The 17,682-nt window shown below is 42.2% G+C and overlaps 5 protein-coding genes across 5 annotated transcripts; all 5 read right to left on the reverse strand.

Moving 5' to 3' along the window:
* Positions 1–99: 99 nt before the first annotated feature.
* On the reverse strand, positions 100–1,916 carry LOC26527171 (hexokinase type 2). The gene has a single exon (XM_015167317.3). It carries the CDS (start codon positions 1,811–1,813, stop codon positions 281–283), a length of 1,533 nt encoding a protein of 510 aa, XP_015022803.2. The 5' UTR covers positions 1,814–1,916; the 3' UTR covers positions 100–280.
* Positions 1,917–2,033: 117 nt separating this feature from the next.
* LOC6574196 (hexokinase type 1) lies at positions 2,034–3,413 on the reverse strand. Its single transcript, XM_002000218.1, has one exon. It carries the CDS (start codon positions 3,411–3,413, stop codon positions 2,034–2,036), a length of 1,380 nt encoding a protein of 459 aa, XP_002000254.1.
* Positions 3,414–3,806: 393 nt separating this feature from the next.
* On the reverse strand, positions 3,807–5,588 carry LOC6574197 (hexokinase type 1). The gene has a single exon (XM_002000219.4). It carries the CDS (start codon positions 5,241–5,243, stop codon positions 3,867–3,869), a length of 1,377 nt encoding a protein of 458 aa, XP_002000255.1. The 5' UTR covers positions 5,244–5,588; the 3' UTR covers positions 3,807–3,866.
* Positions 5,589–5,772: 184 nt separating this feature from the next.
* On the reverse strand, positions 5,773–7,137 carry LOC6574198 (hexokinase type 1). Its single transcript, XM_002000220.2, has one exon. The coding sequence runs from the start codon at positions 7,135–7,137 to the stop codon at positions 5,773–5,775; it is 1,365 nt and encodes a 454-aa protein (XP_002000256.2).
* A 449-nt stretch (positions 7,138–7,586) lies between these two features.
* Positions 7,587–17,628, reverse strand: LOC6574199 (helix-loop-helix protein delilah). Its single transcript, XM_002000221.4, has 2 exons — positions 16,271–17,628; positions 7,587–8,862 (listed from the first exon to the last, which is right to left on the reverse strand). The coding sequence occupies exon 2, from the start codon at positions 8,860–8,862 to the stop codon at positions 7,600–7,602; it is 1,263 nt and encodes a 420-aa protein (XP_002000257.2). The 5' UTR covers positions 16,271–17,628; the 3' UTR covers positions 7,587–7,599.
* Positions 17,629–17,682: the final 54 nt, after the last annotated feature.

Below are 17,682 nucleotides of genomic sequence, written 5' to 3' on the forward strand. Positions count from 1 at the left end.
TGAGCTTGTGTACAGAGGCTGTCTGCTATATGGATGAGTCTGCAGCCAACTGGCTGCTATGAAACTATAAGAGTAAGGCATTTTGAATAAGTTGAAGCGTTGAGGTATCGAGTAGTTTTTTAGTTAATTAATTCTTAAATACAAAAACAAATCAAGTGCGATTTTATGGGTTCCATTAATGTGTTACAAAGCATATACCAACTGCGATGGTTCTGTTATAAAAATACTTAAAAGTCGATATATTTTTGAAGCAAGTCTTTGAGTCTTGAAGTCTTGAATATCAAAAGTGCCTGAATGTCCAAACAACTTTCTGGATAAAGCGGCGCACTGTTGGCATGCTTGCTGGGGCCGATGCTTTTAGAGGACATGAACTTGATTGTTTTTCTGTCGACAAGGCTTTCGGACATGAACTTGATTGTTTTTCTGTCGACAAGGCTTTCGGTGGACTCGGTGGACGTCTAGTGTAGACGGCAGCAGTTAAAGCTGCGCCACGACCCGAACCATCTTTGGAAAGATTCAGCTTAAATTTTGCCGAGTCCTTCAACAGTAATTTCATATTTTCCATTAACAGTCTATGATAATGCGGATGAAAACAATACACACTGCCATCAATGCCCACTGCTATGTCCTTGACTTTCGTTTTCTTGATCAAAGAGACCAGTCCACACGCTGCCAGCTTGGCGGATCGTGTGGATATCGTTTGGCATATGTGGCGCAGACAGAGTAAATCCTCCTCGCTAGTTCCTCTGACGCCTAGCTCATCCATCACTTTGCAGGCGTTGCGTACTTGGCCCGGCTTGTCGGACTCGATTTCACTTAAAAAGCGAGTATCAAACTTCTCCCTCTCACGAAGAATCTGAGACGTTGCATCCTTGAAGAGGACGCCCTTGTCCATCAGCTCCACTAAAATGTGGCGCACCAGCTCGCCCATATACTTACCAGAGATGCACTTCTCGAACACCTGTTTTGTGGGATATAAGGACTCCCTGTCCACTGCCTTATCGTAGGAAGTGCGTACAAAATCTAGCTCACCATTCTCTCCAAACGCGCCCCACTCGCAGTTGATGATCATATGGGGTTTTGTGCTGGTCTGATATGCCGGAAACATTTCCACGTTTGACGTTTTCTCCACGTAGCAGGCGTTTGTTCCTGTGCCTAAAATCATTCCGATTTTGCAATTCTGCTTCTGAAAAGCGCAGGACATCAAAGTTCCCGTCGTATCGTTGAGAATGGCGACAATATCGACTTTGAGGTCGCCTCGACGGCTGATGGCTTCTCGAAGCATTTCAACAACGTTCTTGTTAACCACGCCCTCAGACTTGAAGCCTTTCGTCCAAGTAACCAGAATTCCTTGATCAATACCAATATGTTTGCATGGAAAGGAAAATGTGAAACCAAGGGGCAAATTGTCATTTTCTATTTTGTGCTCCTTGCAAAACTGGGCTATGCTCTCGGCAAGAAAATCAAATAACTTTATTCCCGGGCCTTCCATAATTGCCTTGCTAATGGCATATGTCTTGCTGATTACATCAATTTCCTTTGCGGAAATTAAGTTAGCTAATAGTACGCGAAAATTCGACCCACCAAGATCCAGTGCTAGGTACCTTCCCCTTTCGTTGCCAGTGGGAAAGTCTTGCACGCAGGTCTGGAAGCATTTTATCGAAGCAGTGGAATGTGTCTGCTTTGCAAGACCCATATAGATTTCATTGGTCATAGCTTGAACAATTTTTCTCATTGCCCCTTCGTCCAGCTCGAACTGTCTACAGATTTCGTAAGCTTCTGGAAATTTCTTCTCTAATTTACCCATCGCCATCGCCCAGATGCCTTAGCTTGATTAGACGTAGAATTTGTTGAGCTTTTTCAAAATATAAATACATAATTCTTTACCGAGTGCTTAGATTGTCATATGAATGTACAAACATAATTATATCCCGACGTGAAAAAAACAAGGGCAAACTTTAAAAGGACAAGAAAGCAAAATTAGATATTTTATAAAAAATGTATATTATATCAGAATTATACAAAAACACAAGCTACGTAATGACTATTTTCTTCTGTTTGAGTGTTGATGTTAGACCAGCAACAATAGCAGCACCCACTCCTGGACTATCATCCGAGTTGATGAGCTCAAATTTATTCTGGGGATCGGTCAGCAGTAGGGTATACTTATTAAGACTCTCTTGGTAAGTGGGATACAGTCGATATACTCCACCATCAACAGCAATTTTAATCTTGGGGTAGTTCATCCGATTGATCAGACAGGCTAAACCAGCAGCTACCAGCTTGGCGGAGCGGATTCCAACTATCTTGCATATGAATCGTAAGGTGGCCAAATCACGTTCATTGCAGTTATGAATACCGAATTTGTCCATGACCTTCTGAGCTTGTGTATAAACATTTGGTGGATCTGACTCGATATCCACAATCGACTTCATTTCCATTTTCCATTCAATGCCGATATAGGCCATGCTCACACCTTTAAAAATGACTCCCATATCTATTAGACGCACGACTATTAGGCGCACCAGTTCACCCAAATTCAGGGTGCTGATGCATTTCTCAAAATACTTCATGCCCGGATTGTTGGAGTTCGCATCGATAATCTTGTCGAACTCAGTGCGCACAAAGTCCAAGTGGCCGTTTGAACCAAAATTGCCCCAATCAGTGTTGACGATCATCAGCGGTTGCTTTGACTCCTCTTCCATCCTTTCACATGCTTCAGCCCGCTCCACATAGGCGGCATTTGTGACTAATCCCACTATAAGACCCATTTTACAATCGGAACAAGACCAGGCGAGTGCCATCAGAGAACCGGTAGAAATGTTAACAATCGAGTTCAGGTTTATTTTTACATCCTCGTACTCATCCAAGGCGTTCCGTAGTAGCTGCACCACATTCTTGCCAATGGCGCTTTGAGCACCGTACCCCTGAGTCCATCTGATCAGAATGCCCACATCCAGCGATAGCTGGTTCAGGTCGAAAGCGAATGCAATTCCCATGGGCAAGTTATCCTTTTCCACTTTTTTAGCTCTGACAAATATTGCAATATTCTGCGCTAAAAAATTAAAAAGTGTAGTGCCCCGCGATGCGGCTATCGTATGTGGTATGATAACGCATTTAGAGCTCATGTAGATGTCATTCTCACTGCTGAATTTGACCAGCATAATACGGCAGTTGGAGGGCCACATCTCTAAGGCAAGGAAACGACCTCGTTCATCTCCCGTCGGCAGCTGCTGCACATAACTCAGCCAAGAGGGTATGGAGGATCGACTATGGGTATCCTTGCCCAGACCGTTCAGTAATTCACGCGTCATTGAGTTCCGGATGGTTATCAGAGCGTCCTCGCTGAGCATAAACGGCTTTAATATTTTCCATGCCTCCGGAAAGTCAGTTTCAGGATCATATTTCTGCATTTTCGAGAAAAAAAACGTGAATTTTGGATAAATTATTATTATTATTATTTTCTCTTCTGTATATATATATATATATATTTTTTTTTTTTCTTTTGTATTTTTCAATTGAGCACAATATTTTGCATTGAGTAATATTTTGTAATATATTTACAGTTTGAAAATGATTAAAAAGCAAAAAGTGTTGAAGAAAATTGCTTGATTGAATTCATAAACAAGCCCGAGTAGGGGTGGTCCAATCTCCGACTGATCTACGTTTCGTCACTGTCAACACCATCACTTTACTGCTCTAACACCACTTGCAACATTTGAAATAGAACTTCTTTCACAATCCATGCCAGTGTGTACTTCATTTTAAACAGAACCAATGAGGGCTAAATGAAAATAATGTACGACTTTTATAAAATATTAAGTATATTTGTGCATGTTAAAAGCATTTAACAATTTGTTCAGAATTTAATCAATACTTTCAATGACTTTTACTTTCGATGCTATACCAGCTACGATAGCAGCACCCACTCCTGGGCTGTCTTCTGAAATGACATACTTAAATTTGTTGTGTGGGTTGGTCAGCATTAAGGTATACTTGTTAAGGTGTATCTGGTAAGTGGGAAACAAGCGGTATACACCTCCATCGACAGCAATCGAAATGTTAGGGTAGTTCATCCGATTGATCAGGCAGGCTACACCCGCGGCTACCAACTGGGCAGAACGGAGGCTGACTATATGGCATATGAACCGTAACGTTGCTAAGTCTCGTTCGCTGCAATTTCGGATACGAAACTTTTCCATGACTAACTGCGCACTTGTATAAACATTAGGTGGATCCGATTCGATAGCCATTATCGATTTCATCTCCATTTTCCATTGAATATCAAAGTAGTCCATGCTCGCCCCCTTAAAAATGACTCCCATTTTCATTAGACGCACGACTATAAGGCGCACAAGCTCGCCCAAATACAACGTGCTGATGCACTTCTCATAAAACTTCATGCCCGGCTCACTGGACACTGCGTCAACTAACTTGTCGAACTCATTGCGTATGAAGTCCAAATGGCCATTGGCTCCAAAGTTTCTCCACTCTGTGTTGATGATCATCAAGGGTTGTTTTGTATTCCCTTCAAACATTTGGCACGCATCAGTCTGCTCCACATAGGCGGCATTTGTGGATGTGCCTACGATCAAGCCGATCTTACAGTTGGGATACGACCAGGAAAGCGCCATCAGTGTGCCGGCGGAGATGTTGACAACTGAATTCAAATTGATGCGTATATCCTTGTACTCATCCAACGCGTTCTGCAGCAGCTTCACAATGTTTTTGCCCACCGCGCCTTGAGCACCATAGCCCTTGGTCCATCTAACCAAAATACCCACATCGAGGGCTAGCTTGTTGAGCTCAAAAGCGAACGCAATTCCCATTGGGAGATTATCCTTCTCAACCTTTTTATCTCTCACAAATATCGCTATGTTATGGGCCAGAAAGTTAAAGAGCGTAGTGCCCCGCGATGCGGCTACTGTATGGGGCACTATGACGCACTTGGAGCTCATGTAGACGTCCCTTTCGCTGCTAAACTTGACCAGCATAATGCGGCAGTTGGTGGGCCACATCTCCAGGGCAAGGAAACGCCCTCGCTCGTGCCCTGTCGGCAAATTCTGTACGTAACTAAGTAAACAGGGTATTGAGGATCGTGCGTGCATGTCTCTGAGCAGACCGTTCTGTAATTCGCGTGACATTGAGTTTCGGATGGATATCAGAGTCTCGTTGCTGAGCATAAATGGCTGTAATAATTTCCACGCCTCTGGAAAGTCTATCTCGGGATCATATACTTCCATCTTATTCAAAAAAATATTTACGGGAAATTTTGATTCTGATTCTGGAAAGTTATGCTGTATTGTCTGCCTTTTTATAGTGTTGAATGAAACAAACAATTTTGGTTCAAATATATTTTGAAGTTTATTTAATTGATAATTTCGTATTAGTTAGTTGTACTCGTTGACGATCGAAAAAATTTGGTAAATCTGAAAAGACGGTACTGTTAATTACTGATTTAACTGCCCATTTTTGGCGTATTATTCCCTAATCTTTGAAGGTTATGGTTCTTATTAGGAACTGAATTCAGAATTAGCAATTAGGAATTCATTAGGAACTTTAGTTAGGAGCACATAAATGGACGGACGGATTTTAGCTAACTCAACTGGACTGACGGAGGCCTAATATCTAGTAGGTTAGCTTTTTTAAAAACTCTGATTACTTGAATCGCTGAAGTCAAAGCGCACAATTTCAAATAACTATGTAATATGTGGATGTATTAAAGTAGTTCAATATTCAATATCAGGATCAAAAATTTTACATGAAAACGTCTTATTTGGATGATAATGTTGATGCTAGACCAGCCACAATAGCAGCACCCACTCCTGGACTGTCTTCTGAGGCGATGATTTCAAATTTGTTGTGGGGATTTGTCAGCATTAAGGTATACTTATAAAGGTTCTCCTGGTAAGTGGGATACAAGCGATATACACCACCGTCAACCGATATAGAAATCCGGGGGTAGTTCATCCGATTGATCAGGCAGGCTAAGCCAGCAGCTACCAGCTTGGCGGAGCGGAGGCCGACTATCTTGCATATGAAGCGTAAAGTGGCCAAATCACGTTCATTGCAGTTATAAATACCGAATTTGTCCATGACCTTCTGAGCATTTGTATAAACGTTTGGTGAATCTGACTCAATAGCCAAAATCGACTTCATTTCCATTTTCCATCGAATTCCTATAGACTGCATGTTTGCACCCTTAAAAATGACTCCCATATCTATAAGACGCACAATTATAAGGCGCACCAGTTCACCCAAATTCAGTGCGCTTATGCATTTGTCATAATATTTCATGCCCGGATTGTTCGACTCATCATCAATTATCTTGTCGAACTCAGTGCGCACAAAGTCCAAGTGACCGTTGGAACCAAAATTGCCCCAATCAGTGTTGACGATCATCAGGGGGTATTTTGTATCCTCTTGAAACCTTTCGCACTCGTCAACATGCTCCACATAGGCGGCATTTGTGGTTAATCCAACAATAAGGCCGATTCTACATTCGGGACAAGACCAGGCGAGTGCCATCAGGGAACCGGTGGAGATATTAACAATTGAGTTCAGGTTTATTTTTACATCCTTGAACTCATCCAAGGCGTTCCGTAGTAGCTGCACCACATTCTTGCCAATGGCGCATTGAGCACCGTACCCCTGAGTCCATCTGATCAGAATGCCCACATCCAGCGACAGCTTGTTCAGGTCGAATGCGAACGCAATTCCCATTGGAAGATTGTCCCTCTCAACTTTTTTTGCTCTGACAAATGTTGCAATATTATGGGCTAAAAAGTTAAAAAGCGTAGTACCACGAGATGCAGCTATCGTATGTGGTATGATAACGCTTTTGGAGCTCATGTAGATGTCATTCTCACTGCTGAATTTGACCAGCATAATACGGCAGTTGGAGGGCCACATCTCTAAGGCAAGGAAACGACCTCGTTCATCTCCCGTCGGCAGCTGCTGCACATAACTCAGCCAAGAGGGTATGGAGGATCGACTATGGGTATCCTTGCCCAGACCGTTCAGTAATTCACGCGTCATTGAGTTCCGGATGGTTATCAGAGCGTCGTCGCTGAGCATAAACGGCTTTAATATTTTCCACGCCTCCGGAAAGTCATTTTCGGGATAGTACCTCGTCATCTTAGGGAAAGAACAAGTGTGTAAACCGGGAAATTTGTACACAGTGTTTGTATATTTGTGGACTTTGTGTGCTGTATATGTGTACTGTTGTTGCTTGTTCGGTGTACATTTGTTGAATGAAATATATTGTTTTCAGTGAACAAAATGTTGTGATTTATTTACAGTATTCAAGTTGTGTATAGAGTGTAAAAAAAATGCTTTAGAGAAATGCTTAAGTGGCTAATTTGGTTATCAGAGAAACATATGGACATGGACTGTCTGCTATGAGCATGCATGTGCAGTTACCTGCCTGCTATGACACGATGAATTCCGCGGTTATTGCTTGAATGAGGTTAGGTAAACGCGCCTTTGCTTTTAGAACTAGGTTAAACTTAAACGCAGCAAGTAACAAATTACAGATGTACATATACGTAAATAATTAATTAATTAAATAATAATCTAGGCAGCGCTCTGCTGCGCTTGTCACGTTAGAAATATATCGGAGAACTCGCCGTGCAGCAGATCCGCGAATGGATGGAAGCCGTCCAGGGCAGCCAACGGGCTGATGCAGGCCGATGGCTGCTGATCGCTGGCAAAGTCAAAGGAGTCTGTCGAGTGGTCCAGCAATCGCAAGCTCAGCTCCACATCCGGCTTCTCCAGCGTCAGGTTCATCGATATGGGCAAGTCGCCGCGGGAAGGCAGCGCGGCGTCTGCGGATACCAGCAGCTCAGGATGGTAGCTGTTGAGGCAGTGCAGCGAGTCGCTGTCCGACTCCAGCAGCAGTGTGTTCAGCTCGTCCAGCGCTTGCATGCCCAGCAGGCTGTCCGTTTCCAGCGCTGCGCTGCCGTGCACACTGCCGCTGCTGCTGCTGCTGCTGCTGCTGCTGCTAGAGGCGGCTGAGGAGAGCGATGCGTAGGCCGAGCTGGGCGAGGAGGCTGCTGCGCAAAAGGCGGGCGAGCCCACGGAAGAGGATGCATAACATGATTCCGGCGAGCTAATGGGCACGTTTTTGGCATTTGTCATTGTGGGCGTGGCTGTTGCTGCAGCTGCCTTGGATTGCTTGCACTGGCGCTTGGCAGGCGTCTTTTTGCTGGACTTGACTGGCTTTTTAGGCTTGGCTGGTGGCGTTGGCACCTGCACCAGCTCCCGCTCAATGTCCAACTCCAGATCTGGCTCGGTGTCCACGCTGACGTGCGCCTCCCGGCTGGCACTCTCGCGCAGGCACTCGACTAGGAACTCGCTCTCGTAGCTGGGATCTTGCAGGGACTCAGTCAGCATGCCAATGTACTTCATGGCCAGCCGCAGCGTCGTTATCTTGGTCAGCTTCTCGTTCGTGTTGGCCGCATCCTCCCCCGTAATGGACTGCGGCACACAGTGTCGCAGGTGCTCGAACGCCATGTTGATCTCCCGCATGCGCGTGCGCTCCCTGGCGTTGGCTGTCTTCCGGCGATACTTGCTGAGCGGAGGCGCTTTCGTCTTGGCCGGGCTCTTGGCCTTGGCCTTGCTGGAGACGGTCTCTGCAGGCTGCAGCTCTGGGGAGGGCGCGGCTCTCGGGGCGGGCAGATCGCCGGGCAGGCGCCGCTGTCTCTTCTGGCGCAGCGAGTACTTCTCGCCCCGTCGACTGCCTGCCGCAGTGGTTGCCTTCCGCTTACGTGAATCCTTCGCGCTCAGTGGCTCAGCTTGATCTGTGTCCAGCTCCATCTCCGAGTCGGCGTAGTTGTGCAGCTCATATGCGTCCGATTTCATCTGCAACGAGGTTCAAGAGCGAAAGTTCGCGTCAGTTCTAATATTTCATTGATTGGTTAAGTTTTTGGACGGCTGCCCGCTTCTTGAGCGCAGGCGTGGGCTGTGCCGCCCCAGCAATCAAAAGCAATTAACAATTTGTTTGAATTGCCCAAAAATGCTGTTCCATCGCAATCGACTGCTGAACGGGGCAAACCAATGGACCGTAACGTGTCTAACCCACCCGCCAAAAAACAAACTGCTTCGTATTGAAGTCGCAGTGGTACGCGGCGGTGCCATGTGATGGCGCGTGGTGTGGTGTGGTGTGGGCGCTTCTTTCATGCCACCGTCGTTAAAACCCAGTGAAGCCGAAAAACGCATCGACCAAAAAGTCATAAACAAATTCATTCTTAGGCAGGGCTCAGCTTTTCCAATTTGGACTTCATTAAAACAAACTATTTTCCAATTCCTCAATCAGACGCGCATTGCGCAATCGCAAATGCTGCGAATCGATAAACTACGACGCCAGAGTCTTAGTCAGAGTCGGAGTCTTAGGCTGAGTCTGATTGAGTGCCTCACATGTTCAATCGACGGCCTGACTCATGCCCGGGCGCCCAGAAACGGACAATGCGCACAATTCGATTCGTCAGCGGATCGCGTTGCTAATCCCAAAAAGGTTGCCTCAAGGCGGCAGCTGTGGCACTTGCAACGCGCCACTGCAAACATCTCGATTTTAATCGTTGCGCAATTGACGTTTGCCTATCAAATTTAAGGCTGTACGCGATCTCTGACCAATACACGCGGCTATGCACATGGGCGTGGCCAATGGAGGACTGAGATTGATAATATATCTCAACTAAAGTCTGATTCAAGCTGCCTTCGTGCAGATTGCCTGCTAGAGATATTTGATTCTTTCACATATATAAATATTTCTAGAAATTTTAAATTTAACTTTCACTAAATTGTATTGCTATTGCCCTAATATTTAATAACTTAACTTAAATCTAAAAAAATATTCAAGCTGTCTTACTGCAGATTACCTGATTTAAATTTTTGATTCCTTCACATAAATTTAAAATTTTACTTTAAGAGGAAATATTTAAGTAATTTAATATAATTCTAAAAAGTATTCTAGTTATATTTAGTTCACTAAATGGAGTAAAGAAATTGTTAAATAACTTGTTAAAATTCTAAAAATGATTCAAAGCATAAACATTTAACTTTTTCAATGCACATAAAGCTTAACTTTCATATTTTTAGCTCAGTAAATATCTTCACTAAGTATGTATTTTCTTTAATCTACAGCCTAAGTTCCCAGTTACTTATTTAATTTTTTTCAGTTTTAAGTTTTTTAATTGTAAATGAATTCTAATTTATAATGAACAAATAAATCTTCTTTAATCTTCTTTATTTTGCACTTATCAAATCTATTGCATTAAAATTCCTTATTAAACCTAGAAGTTTATTAAAGTCATTTGCTTTAGATTCCTTTAGACATCAGACAGCTTTTGATTAATTTGCCAATTCACAATATCAAATATTTTGTTCGTTTTCATTGCAGACAGAATCGATTAATTAATCTTCAGTTAATAATAGCTCGGCTGAGTGTGGCCATTGTCTGAGCTGTAAAGTTCTGAAGTCTCTATGACCAGGTCATTTAAGTAGCAACAAATGGAATATGACGTCACAAAGTAATTATTGAAATGAACTAAACAAATTTGATTCTATTTGCAGTATACACAAAAATACATAGTTTTTAATTTATTCAACTGAATCAAAATGTCGAAAAAGTTGCAGTTTGCAGTTGCAAAAGTTGTCTTTAAACGTTTGCCCCACAAACAACTTGTGCAACAATGTTGCTGGGAAAGTTTTGCACTGTTTTGTGGTAGGTCAACTGTACTAAATATTTTCCATGACTTTTTCCACAAGCTTTTCATTTTCTATATATTTGTTTATTCAATTTTCTATGCGGTTGCGGCTAAAGTAAAAACTGCAACAACAACAACAAACAGCTAGAGGTAGGCAAATGGCAGCTATTAATGAATGCATTTTAATGCAAGAATTAAGTTACACGAAATGTAACTTGAGGCACGTCACAGCGTCATCAACAGCAGCAACAGCAACAACAGCAACAGCAGCAGCAGCAATGTGTTGTTACCGCCTAAACAATATGTCGAATGTTTCTGCACTGATGCTAACGCCCTTGCTTGTTGCTCGGATTGCGCCTTGGCCTCATAAGCAGTCAGATTAGAGTCAACTGTGCTGCAGAGGTGTAAATCTGACCAGATTGATTGCAATCAACGGGAGAGAGAGATAGAAAGACAGAGAGTGAGAGAAGGAGAGATCGTGTCAGGTTCACTTAAATGGGCAATTTGGTGCAGATTGCCAAAATTGGCAACAGATATTCTTGTACGACCCGGCCCAGTCCCAGTTGGACTTGGCTTGGCCAGTTGCTGGCACTTGTTGCATAGCTTTGACCATTCCAAGTGAATCGTGGCTTGAAACAAGTTGTTGTTGTTGTTGCTGTTGTTGTTGTTGCTGCTGTTGCTGTTGCTTGTGAATTGCTGTTGTGCGTTGTCTGTCTAACAGCATTGCACTTTTCATCGTTTACCGTTATAGCGCGCTATAAGGCCCGGACTATGCGATAGAGATCTCTCTTTTAGCCTATCCACCAGATGAATTGGCCAGCAACTAATGCTAATGCCAATGCTAATGCTCCAACTGCTCGCTGCCTATGCAATCTTCGTGTTCGACTTCCAACAGAGCCTCGAAATCCGCCACTTTCAACACGTTACAAATAAAATAAATACAAAATAAGGAAAGAATTCACTTTGCACTGTTCGTGCCAGCTTTGATTTCTGCTGTTGCCCTCCTGATTTACATGGCAATTAATTCTTGCCACGCGACGCTGCTTGCATGAAACGCGGCTGGCTTTCTAATGCCAACGACTGCCGAATGATCTTCAACGTTCGATATCAAAATGAGGAACAGTTATACTATAAATGATATTTGTGATGAGACATTCAACAAATTGTTATTGACGCATAACAATTTCGCCAGAAATCACGAAATATGGACATGTTTAGCGTATGAGTCGCGCGATTTAAGGCGAATTCATCTCTGAACTTTGAGCTCTAAAAAATAACAGATGCAAATTGTTATCGCCCACTGAGTCGCAAATTTTAATAATTGATCAAAAACTGCTGTCCCTTTAGAAAATATTCATTAGCTCATAAAAGTTCTATATATTCTGGTTTCCATTTTCATTTGTAGTATTTTTCTCACACAAATAATATTTTATACCTTTTGAATTGCTATTTTGATATCCAAAAATAATTTCAAATTTTATTTTATTTAAAATGATATGTCTGACGAATGCATCGAACTATTGGTTCTCTAGAGTACTTGCAATTTGATATGATATATATGTAATATGCATATTAGATGTATGTAAATCTTATGAACTTTTCCTTTAAATCTTTGTACACCTACTAGTTTAAAGTTTGTACATTTATAGCAAAGGAATGAATTTTTGCATTGTAATTCTCAATTCTCCCAGCTGATATACCCCTCCAGTTGTAGTTCGTGAGGCGCTCGTTACTGTAAGTGGGTGCACAAAAAGTTTACGCGACATGCAAGAAACAAGCAGCAATTAAGAGCAGTGCAAGTTCTCAGAGCCCTCCTTTCACCTGCGACGACGTTCGCCCTGTAGTTACCTGTGGCTGCTTTTGGCGCCGAAATGACGTGAAAATTAACAAGTTCCGTGTGTGGGCTCTACAAATTGCATGCGATTAGAGATATTCGCGGCTAATAAATGCTGTTCGACAAACTGCGGCAGGCGTGGGCGTGGCTGACAGGCAGGCAGGCAGGCAGGATGTGTGGGAGGCACACACAGGATGTGGGGCTCCGGCTTTTGCACTTGCTCGCTTGTTGATTGGCGCATTCGAGGCGCACGCCGCTTAAGTTTTCAATTACGCGGCAGCACAATGCGAAAGCAATTGAAATGCGCAGACAACAAGCAGAACTAACATTTCCCTCTTCGAGTAATTTTACCCAACAACAGCAACAACAAAGCTGACAAAAGGCCCGTCGTGCGTGCGCCCAGCCGTGAAGAGGCTTGGTGTAGCTCGTTTTCAAATTGTTCCATGTTTGTTTTTTTTTTTTTTTTTTTTTTTTTTTTTTTTTTTTTTTTTTTGGGAATTTTTTCTTTCTTTCTTTTATTGGTGTGCACTGCAGGGAGTTGCTGTCTATTCGAAGTGAACTTGAACCTACTCCCTGCATTTTTGGGGATAGCCATTACAGCTGAGGCAGTTAGCTCTAGGGCCAATGGAGTCGGCTAGCAGCAGTTGACGGAGAATGAAGTGGGCCAAGTTGCATGAGCATGTACGAAATTGTTGCTGAAAATTGAAAATTGAAAACGGAAGTGAAGCGGAATAATGCTGCTATCGATTACCGTGTTATCGATGGCATGGTAAGAGAATAATATTTTGCAGTGGTTAAGAAATCTACGAAATCTCTTTTCAATATTTACAAACTCCAATCTTTTGTTTACGACTTTTATTGGTATTTTATTTATTATTGTCATGTCAGTAAACATTGCGACTATATATTATCTGATATCGATGCACCGCTTGATTACATTCTTCATCAGTTTGGCCACATTCTGACTCTCAAGTAAAGCCCTTTAACCAATTGAGCAATACGCCCTTATTATTATTATTTAATTCGTAAACATATTGAGATAATCTGTGGGTCGTGCATGCATGCTTATAATTGACGATCAGATTATAGACTTATATTTCACTTTTTATATAGTCCAATAGGACACAAATATTAATATTAAAACAGCCTAGAGCAATCAGACGTTTGCTCCATTCTTTGCCTTTGCTAGCTTCTAACAAAAGCTTGAACATTTGTTGCCAAGTAGATTCTTCCTTATATTGCTTCTCATTGGCACGATATTAGTCTATTGTAGCTTACTAAGTCGGCTCACATAGTGGAACATGATAAAAGAATCTTCTGCTGGCTGCGCTTGCGGCTCGCCATTGGCACAGTTCTTGCCGTATGTATGCTCACATGCAACATGATAGAAATGCATTTGGCAATCTCTTTTTTTTTTTTGAAATTTGTTGTTTACCCGGCTCAGTCGGCTCAAAACAACAACAACAGCGAAGCAGACAAAAGGCGCGCCGTGCGTCCACCCAGGCGTGAAGGGGCAACAACAAGGGGCACAGGGCGTGGTATGGTTAAAGTTTTTTTTATTAGGTTATTTTTTATTTTTATTTTTTTTTTTCGGGTGCTGCTGGGAGTTACTGTCTATTCAAAGTGCACTTGAAACTGCTGACTAGCGGCGTCGCCCAGCTCCGCCCCAGTTGCTGCAGTCGCTGCATTTTTAGGTGTAGCTATTAAATTTAGAACTATTTTGCTGTACGCTCGTCTGCACGCGATGAAGGCAGAGGGCGGCGATCTGGTGGGAGCAGGAGGCAGCGCTGGAGAACGAGGCAGAATGCATTAAATATGCGAGAAATGCTGCATTTGTTACTAACCTACAGAAGTAACGAGCAGAGAAATGAACCGAAGAATTTCTTGGTTCTTGAAATCGTTCCTTTCGACTAATGAAATAACTGTGTAGAAAAGCCATTCAAGAGCCATCATAAAATATGTGAATTTTTCACAAACTAAATAAATAAAGAATTTTTGAATATTAATGTCTGAATATATATAAAAGCAAATCATGCTTATGCTGCAGACTTTGCTTTCCAAATGCTATTTATGCTAGTTAATTTGCCGGCTTTGTCTATCCTATCAACGATTATAATTCAAGCGATTTTGCTTTGTTTATTCTCCAAAGACTTAAAAAAATTTTTTTTTTTTTTTTAATTTTTGGGCAGCTTTAAAATTAGTTTATTGTATGCAAGTTTCGTATTCGCTTCTCTTAATGCTTTAAATTATAATTTCCTATTTGCTTTCTGTGAAGAGCATTCAAAATCTGCAGCTCTTAGTGCGACTTTGTCATTGTTGTTGCTGTTGCTTCTCTGTTGTCGTTGTTGTTGTTGTCTCGTGCTGTTGCCAGCTGCATGTGGCCGCCTTTATTGTTTTCGTTCAGCTTTCCGCCTGCATCTCAGTTTCCATTTGCGTTGGGCTGAATTTTATTTTTAGTCAGCTTGCGGCGGGTTTCCGATTTTAATTCCTTCATTTCATTTTTCTTTTTCTTTATTTTTGTGTGTATTTTTATTTTATTTTTTCGCATCTTTCGATTTTTGTTTTATGGCTTTTGTGGTTGTTGTGCTCGTTGATTTGTTGCCATTTTTTGTGTGCGTTTTTTGTTGGCTCACTTTGCTTGAATTTGTTTGATTTTCCATTTAAGTTCAGTTTGTTTATTAAAATTGGCACACGTCGCGTATGTGTGATGTGCGTGCATCTGCTCTAGAGGGGGCAGAGCCCCTCCTCCTCTCTATCCTTAACTATGTGTACATATTTTCGAAGCACTGTCGGGTTTTATATTACCAATTCAGTTTATTTATCGTTTTGATTTAGCTTGGATATTTTTCTCAAATGTTTCATTGTCTTTTATTTGTGCAAAAGATTCTTATCTTTTGTTTTCCCGTTTATGTGGGTCACGGTGTCAGGGACGTGTTTAAAACAATTTCAGCAACAAATAAGATATGATTATGTTATTTTAAATGTTTCAAATTCCTAGACAAGTTATTTTAGCAACTATATATAAAGCTGTTCAAACTAATATTAGAAAATCCTAACTAAAATATTTATAAAATCAATATCTTGATGTCTATCGTTAAATCTTGAAAACAGTAAAATTTATTACTGAATCTGCTTCATTTATACATAAATGTTTTCGCAAACATGTTTCAATGTTTATTTAGAAATAAAAATAAAACAAAAAGTCTTTAATAAATCACGAACGATTGGAGCAAATCAAATAAAATTTCTTTATACAAATCATGATTGATCTTGCCAATTGGCAAAGGTGATGTACAGTGAATAATGCTTTAAATAGTATAACAAATATTGACTCACTGCTGAGGCATTAATTGAAATTTATTGGCTTCGGGCAGTTCCTTGCCAAAATTTGATTCAATTGAATTGAAAGTTTTCTCTGTTCGCCATGTTAAGTTCACAAAGGGCAAGGCAGCCAGCCAGCCAAGCCGTCTGCTGGGCCCACAAAAGTGGGGGAGTCGGTACATTAAAACTGTTGACAAGCTGCCTGGCCCCCAGCCCGAAATCCAACCCCGATGGACCAAAAGTTTTCAACACCTTGGGCAATGCGTCGCCTGCCTCGGCGAGCAGCAGCTCCCCCATATGCCCGCCCGCTGCTCATATCTTCTGTCTTGGCTATTTTTATTGATACAAGAACAACAGCAACAGCTACAGCTACAAAAACAACATATGAGTTATGTAGACATTTATTTACCTTTTTGATTTCATAAATCCAACAAAATGTGCGAGCCGCCGCCGTCTGCAGTTGTTTTGAGTTTTGTTTCTTTGTTTTTCAATTGTGAAAACTTTAATGTAGTTTCTGTTATTTTTAACACTTTTTAGCACTGTGTTGGAGATTTGTTGATATTGTATGGAAATTCTTGCTTAATTAAGCTCAACCCGCGCACATTGCGTGAATCCGAAATGGAATCTGAATCAATTTAAATTCCACAGCATTAGCTAATTAGTCATAGAAATTGTTTAAAATTTATTTGGTTTTTATTTATATATTCGATTAATTTTGTTGAGACTCTATTTTATATTAACGCTTGCCTCATGCACACACACACAATTCGCTCGCATTAACACAATAAAAATTCTGTTTTAATTTTTGTTTTATCTTCCGAATAAATTCGTTTTATTTCCTCGACTTTGCTTAGCGAAACTTGTTTGATATCATTTTGTATATAGTTTTTATTTGTATATGTTTGTTTGCGATTTTTTATTTATTTTTATTATTATTATTTTTATGCTTTTATGTTGGACCACAGCTCGCCAAGAATCCGTCGGATATGCGCGCTGCAGCCGCGTATGTGGGAAAAGCCTCGAAGAACAGTTTTTCCAAAACGTGCGAGCCGCGTGTGTCAGCAGCGTGAGTCTGCAACTGTGACTGCCACTGTGTGTGTGTGTGTATGTGTGCGAGTGTGTGTGCGGCCGGCTGCTAAAAATATCCGTGAGTACGCGCGCGGCTGATGTGTATCTATGTATCTGTATCCAATAACCCGAGATGGCGCACAAAAATACACTGCCCGTTGCGGTGGCTGCTGCTGCTGTTGCTACTTGGAGAAAGGTGCGTTTGCGTCTCTGTTTTCGTTTTCGACGCGCTGCGTCTGCTCGCTGCGCTAGTTCGCTATGCACTGAGCAGCGATTGTCAGCGACGCCGTCAGCCGTCAACTGTCAACCGTCCGCTGTCCGCCGTCCGCCGTCCGCCGTCTGCCGTACGGCGTCAATGTCGTCCACTCGGCTGTACACTTTGGCTTTGACTCCGTTAGCCAAGCCAACGCGTTGTCTGAGTAGGCTTATTGTGGTATTTGTTATTGTGGCTGCTGACTTGGATGCCCACACAGAACATGCGGCGGGAGCCCGGGTACCGGCACTTGTCTGTTGCGCTGAGCGTGCGGCGCGCTATTGAAACGATCAATGAATGAAATGCGGCATTAAAAAGCAGCACTTTACGTTTGTATCTTACAGATACGAGTACGAGCCACAGTTCGCCAGCTCGCCAGCTCACCAGCTTGCCAGCCGACCAATAAACCGCTAAACCCACTGCCTGAGCGGAGATCGTTTCTCGGCAACGCCAACACACAGCGTCATCGCAGCCCCAATCCCGCTGAGCAACAACAAACC

The sequence above is a fragment of the Drosophila mojavensis genome, unplaced genomic scaffold (assembly GCF_018153725.1).
Source record: "Drosophila mojavensis isolate 15081-1352.22 unplaced genomic scaffold, ASM1815372v1 contig_277, whole genome shotgun sequence".
NCBI lineage: Eukaryota > Metazoa > Arthropoda > Insecta > Diptera > Drosophilidae > Drosophila > Drosophila mojavensis.

Bases quoted from the DNA above. Each gene is read 5' to 3' on its own strand.
- LOC6574198 (XM_002000220.2), bottom strand. From the start codon at position 7,137: ATGACGAGGTACTATCCCGAAAATGACTTTCCGGAGGCGTGGAAAATA.
- LOC6574197 (XM_002000219.4), bottom strand. From the start codon at position 5,243: ATGGAAGTATATGATCCCGAGATAGACTTTCCAGAGGCGTGGAAATTA.
- LOC6574199 (XM_002000221.4), bottom strand. From the start codon at position 8,862: ATGAAATCGGACGCATATGAGCTGCACAACTACGCCGACTCGGAGATG.
- LOC6574196 (XM_002000218.1), bottom strand. From the start codon at position 3,413: ATGCAGAAATATGATCCTGAAACTGACTTTCCGGAGGCATGGAAAATA.
- LOC26527171 (XM_015167317.3), bottom strand. From the start codon at position 1,813: ATGGCGATGGGTAAATTAGAGAAGAAATTTCCAGAAGCTTACGAAATC.